Source organism: Elephantulus edwardii, unplaced genomic scaffold (genome assembly GCF_000299155.1).
Source record: "Elephantulus edwardii isolate Elephantulus edwardi_28Jun2011 unplaced genomic scaffold, EleEdw1.0 scaffold00048, whole genome shotgun sequence".
In the NCBI taxonomy this organism is placed as follows: Eukaryota; Metazoa; Chordata; class Mammalia; order Macroscelidea; family Macroscelididae; genus Elephantulus; species Elephantulus edwardii.
The window spans coordinates 1,028,797-1,034,218 of record NW_006399798.1 but is presented as its reverse complement, the minus strand read 5'-3'; the positions used below and the strand labels follow the sequence as shown (position 1 = coordinate 1,034,218).

The 5,422-nt window shown below is 58.5% G+C and overlaps 1 protein-coding gene across 1 annotated transcript; it reads right to left on the bottom strand.

Annotated features, from left to right (window-relative positions):
* Positions 1 to 2,916: 2,916 nt before the first annotated feature.
* Positions 2,917 to 4,996, bottom strand: PYCR1 (pyrroline-5-carboxylate reductase 1). The gene is made up of 7 exons (XM_006886138.1): positions 4,930 to 4,996; positions 4,715 to 4,785; positions 4,032 to 4,211; positions 3,728 to 3,949; positions 3,553 to 3,645; positions 3,311 to 3,474; positions 2,917 to 3,082 (listed from the first exon to the last, which is right to left on the bottom strand). Exons 1-7 carry the CDS (start codon positions 4,994 to 4,996, stop codon positions 2,917 to 2,919), a joined length of 963 nt encoding a protein of 320 aa, XP_006886200.1.
* Between the last annotated feature and the right edge of the window lie 426 nt (positions 4,997 to 5,422).

Here is a 5,422-nt window from a genome sequence, read left to right as displayed (position 1 = left end):
CATCCCCCCACCTGCGGCCGGGCACCCCGCGCTCCCCACGCTCTGCGGGCCGGCCACCCCCCCACCTGCGGGCCGGGCACCTCGCGCTCCCCACGCTCTGCGGGCCGGACACCCCGACTTCGTTTGCTCTCTAGCCCGCGCGTCCACGCCTTTTACAGGTAACTTCAAAGATGATGTCCAAGATTAGCGCTAATCCTTTCCAGGGCTTGGGTTCTCTGCCCCTGCGGGCGCTGCCGCTTACCTGGCTTGCTTACCTGAGCAAGGTAAGTCAGGCCGGCTCCTAGAGGCCACATTCCCCGGAGGTCCGTTTAGCATTAGGGTGCCTGGTTGATCCACTCCCTGGAAGCCATGTGTGAGCAGGACTGTCCAGTACGTAGCACGGGTGCCCTAAGCACCTGTTCAGTTCATCTCCTGCTGCCTATACTTCCACGGGCCACACCGGCTCTGCTTTTGCTGTGAATCCTCCCTGCTGTTCACAATTCCAGGATTAAGGGGAGGCTGAGCTGGGAGGAGGCGGCCTCTCCAGTTCCCACATCCAGTATCTGAACTTTCCCCTTAGCTCTTCCCTCTGTAAAGCCGGAATGGCGACCCAGCCAGCCAGAAAGAGACTAAGTAAAGCAATTGGAAAGGAGGAACGTGGGGAAAGGCGTCACTAGATCATCTGTTACTCCAACAGACCCAAAGCCTGCTGCTACCCTGTACCGGGGGGGGGGGCGCCTAGCCTGCAGGCCATGTGTCCTGCCTGCTCTCCGGGCTGGAGATGGATACACTTGTTGCATAAATTTTAAACCATTGACTTCTTTCAGTAGGAACTATGGGTAATTTTTAACACTAGGATTTGTAGCAGAAAAACGTGAAATTGACCATCCTAGCCATATTTTTAAATAGGGGAAAGTGCAAATGCAGTCTCCCACTACCACAAATTATGGAGTCCAGTTTCCCACATTTGAGGAAATCACGGGGGTCAGCACATCCAGAAACAATGGATGAGCCCCGCCCTGGGAAAAACACCTTTGTGATCCCGGTATCCCTACTGCCAGTCAAGTTCTGTAGCCATCTTTGAGTATGCCAATTATGGGCATTCAGTATATTCACAATGTGGCTTGTCGCTAGGATCTTTTCCAGATCTTTCTTCCTGTCATCCTCAAAAACACTGCAGCTATTAACTATCAGTTCTCACCTCCTGCAGCCCTGTAACTCTCTCATCTAGGTTGTTCCGTTTGCCTGTTACACATATGTCACGGAAGTACCATGGTAAACAATCTACCCTTTGGTGTCTGCTCAGCATATTGTTTTTAAGACTCGCTCACAGCCAAACAGCATCCGCTGGTGTGGCAGGAGTGGGTTTAGCATCTGTCCAGCACTTTGCTTTGCTTTCTTCTTTGGGGGGTTAGGCACAGTAAACACTGAGAGTAGTGCACACACACTTTTACTACCCCAAAATGGCCCATTGCCTCTGCATTTGAACCCTGGATGCTGCTTTGCCTCAGGAGCGTGAGATCCTGCTACCCCAGTCTCTGGGGGCTGCACTGAGGTCTGACCTGTCAGTGGACTTGCTGTTCCTCCATGTCCTAGCTTCTGCCTTGCTCTCCAGGTGACTGGACCCTAGGAGCTGGGAAGCATCCCCTACTGGGAGTCTTTTCTCTCCTTCAAATGTAAAGTGCAGGATCTCTGTCTACAAGGTCCCCTCCACTCTCCAGCCAGTTCCCAGACCAGACTGCAGGGACCCAAGAAATGGGACAACCCAGGAGTCCTTAAAAACCTCTGTTGGAGCCTGCCTGGCTATCCCAGAACAGGTGCAGGTGAGGTCCACTCCTTTGCCCCACAGAAGCCAGCCATCCCGTGAGTACTGGGCATTCTCCTCCCCATGTCTGAAGGGCCTCTCCTTCCTGCCATGGGTGCTGAATTCACGTGCAAGCCCTTCTAGTCCAGCAGGGCCTCTTACCTGCAGCTAGGTGCGCCCCCCTCCCCATCTGGTGAGGCAAACCCCCGCTAGCAGTGAAATAGGTGGACAGGCTGGTGCCACCCACAAGAGCAGGGCAGGCCTGGGTCAGCCCCAGCATTCAGGTACCCTGCCAGCCACCCATAGATTTGAGGAATCCCTGGAACCCACCACCTCATCCTTGTAACACCAACAGGAGACTCACAGCCAAGTACTAGAAGCTTAGAAAATTTATTGGACCAAAAACCAGACATAAGGGTGGCTTCCCTGTGGAAGCACCTGCATCCAGGGAACGTCTTCCTGGCGGTGACCTGGTGGCAGTAACCTGGCACACAGGGACCCTCTGCTCTCCCCAGTGGGAGGGAGTGGGGTAGGGACAGGATTAGGAGGGCCACAGCCTTCAGAAGGGACCTCTGCATTCAGGAAGGAGCCAAGGCCAAGGGAAAGCCCTCAGGCCTCCTAAACTTGAGAGGGAGCCGGTCCTGTCTTGGTCTTGGGTGGAGAACCCACCCCCAAGATTCTGGGACAGACTGCAGTTGGGTTTCATTATGGATTGAAATTGCATCCCCTCCATCACAGATATGGCAGAATCCTAGCCTCAGACTGGATGAAATCCCATTTGAGAGGAGGGTCTCTGACCTAAGGCCAGTTTTACTGAGGCTAATGGTTTTCAAGACAGCAGAGCAGATTGGACAGATGAGCGGAGAGACAGTGAAAGTGGCAGGTCCTGAGCAGTAAAGGGAACAGCTCCTGCTTCTAAGGCCTCCTTTCCACACTCCTGTCCCGGGAGCACTGAAATGCCTGTCATGATTCCAGGGGAGCCACTGTCCCTGCTCACTGCTGTGAACCAGCCCTGAGCTGACCAGGCCTGGCTGCAGGCAGTGGCCACTGTGGGGATAGCTCTGAGTGGCCAGGGCAAGCTGGACCTGTGACCTCAGAGAGCCGGTGGAGAGCAGGCCAGCAGCAGCAGGCTGTCACTCCCTCTTGCTGGTCGGGCCGAGGCTTCGGGGCAGCAGCTTGGTGTGCCCGGAAGGAGACAGTGAGTCTCCCACTGGGGAGTCCAGCTTCATCTTGTCTAGCACGGTCTTTTTGATGGCGGCAGGTGAGACCTTCTCCTGGTCAGCCATGGACTGTAGCTCCCTGCATGACCCATAGAGAGGCGGTCATCGGACTGCAGCTGCCTGGAGCCCAAGTATCCGCGGGGAGGAGCGCCAAGCAGAGGCTGCCGATGCTTGCCAGTCTGACCAGTGCTGAGCGCCTGTGCCTGAGAACCACCCTACCCTCACTTCATGCGTACTGGTTCAACTGGTGTTCAGGGTCCTTTCAGCCCTCGCTGCCTCCCAGGTCGAGGGCCAGACAGGTACCCACCTTGTGCGGATGCAGGAGGCCTCCACAGCATTGATGAGCAGTGAGCGGAAGCCCCCGCTCTCCAGGACATGCAGGGCATGGATGGTGGCACCTCCCGGGGAGCACACGTTGTCCTTGAGCTGGCCAGGGTGCTGCTCCGAATCCAGGAGCATCTTAGCAGCTCCCTGCAGCCAGAAGGGGCTGATGGCATGGGGGCACTTCCCAACGACCCCACCCCACCCCAGGGCAGGCAGAACACTGACCAGCAGGGCCTGAGCACCAAGGCGGACCGCCATGCGTCTTGGGAGCCCCATTTTCACGCCTCCGTCCGCCAAGGCATCAAGAGCAGTGAAGGCCTGTGGGTACAGGGGGTCTGAACCACTGGCCAGGACTCTCCGTGGCCCGAGGTCCCAGGAAGTGGCTCTGCTCAGGGCTCACATAGGCAGGGCCGCTGCCGCTGAGCCCTGTGACAGCGTCGATCAGGTCCTCCTCCACCTCCGTGCAGAAGCCCACGCTGCTCATGAGCTGCTCCAGCAGCCGGCCGTCCTCCACCTGGGCATGTGTGCCCGTGGCGTAGACAGTGGCACCCTCACGCACCACCACCGGCGTGTTGGTCATGCAGCGAATGACTTTGGGGGCCGGTTGGAAGACCATCAGCTTCTGGAGAAGAAACCAGAAGTGTGTCCCTCCGCCTCGTCCTAAGGTGTGGACACCAAAGCCCCACCAGCCCCACTGCACAGACCTTCTCTATAGAGCTGATGGTGACACCCGCAGCACAGGACACCACAATGTGGCGGTCCTGGATGTCGGCGCCAATCTCATCCAGGATGAAGGGGATGATGTGTGGCTTCACCGCCAGGAAGAGAACATCACTGTGCCGCACAGTCTCCTTGTTGTGGGGCGTCAGGGTCACCCCTAGTTTCTGCAGAATAGAGGGGGCACAGCTGCTGGACTTGGGTGCAGTCAAGGCTAGGGCTCTGGCTCTCTTTCACTCCCTGACCAACAATGGAGGATGCTTCCTCTGGAAGGTCTTCCTTGGACAGAGGGGAGAGCCCTACCACATCAGCTCACCTAGACATCAGACTGTGTGCCCTGATCTCTTTTCTCTAGATGTGGAAATGGAGGAACCTTGGCCTCAAGCTGGGATCTGGTCCCTGCCCTTGGGTCTGCAAACCTGATTCAGCCCCCAAGCTCTGGTCTCACCTGGCTGACCCCAGAGGCCTCCAAGGGGTGTCCCCTGCTCAAAATATGAAGCCCCCTACCCCACCAGTACTTCCTGCCCACCCACCAGTTGCATGTCAACCAGTCAGCCCGATCCCAGAGCAGGACTGTGAAGGAGAGGACAGGCTGTGTCAGAAGACACATCTCCGCACCCGCAGACACAAAGCCACACTTGTACACATGCATGCGTCCATAGCCTCCTACCCTGAGAGCCGAAACCGTGGTCAAGTCCATGTCTGGGGAGCTGGCCATTATCCTGTGGGCAGCCAGGACACCTGGGGGGAACGGTCCTTTCTCAAAGTCGGTGTAGTCCTGCCCCCTCTGCCTCCCCCCACCCCGCGGTCCAGGGCCAAAATCTCAGGTCAGGAGGAGCACCAGGACTCTGGACACGTGGTCTCCAGCCTGGCCGGGGGTCCTACCTGCACCCGTGAAGCCCTTGGCGAGGGCGAAGGCCAGCTGCCCGGCGCCAATGAAGCCCACACTCATGGTGGCTCCAGCGGCCTCTGGCTAGGCAAGCTCAGCTGTGGGGTGGGAAGAAGCAGGACCCCGGTCAAGTGGGCAGAGCCTGTGGCCACCCGAACGCCTCCTCCACTTCAGGCACCGCAGACCCCACCCCGTTTTCTCTCCAGGTGTGAAAGGCGATCCTGAGCCCCAGCTCCGCCCTGTCTCGGTGAGCTAGCTGTCCCCTCTGCTGCCCAGCAGTGCCCCAGCTGCTATGAGGATCCCCAGTAGCGGTGAAGGACCGTCGGTCCAACGAGACCGCCCTGGAGCTGCTGGCAGCGGTGCCGAGACCCTCCCCCGCGTCCCGCTCCGGCAGCCCTGCAGCCCCCCGTCCCACCCACCGGCCCCGCACCGGGCGCACCTCCCCGCTCCGGCGCCTGTCTCCTCCTCCCGCAGCGCCCGCCACGCGGC

Excerpts from the sequence above, each read along its gene's own strand:
- PYCR1 (XM_006886138.1), bottom strand. The coding sequence starts at position 4,996 with ATGAGTGTGGGCTTCATTGGCGCCGGGCAGCTGGCCTTCGCCCTCGCC. Across the intron at positions 4,786-4,929 it reads CAAGGGCTTCACGGGTGCAG|GTGTCCTGGCTGCCCACAGG; the intron begins GTAGGACCCCCG and ends CGTTCCCCCCAG. Across the intron at positions 3,950-4,031 it reads CCATCAGCTCTATAGAGAAG|AAGCTGATGGTCTTCCAACC; the intron begins GTCTGTGCAGTG and ends TTTCTTCTCCAG.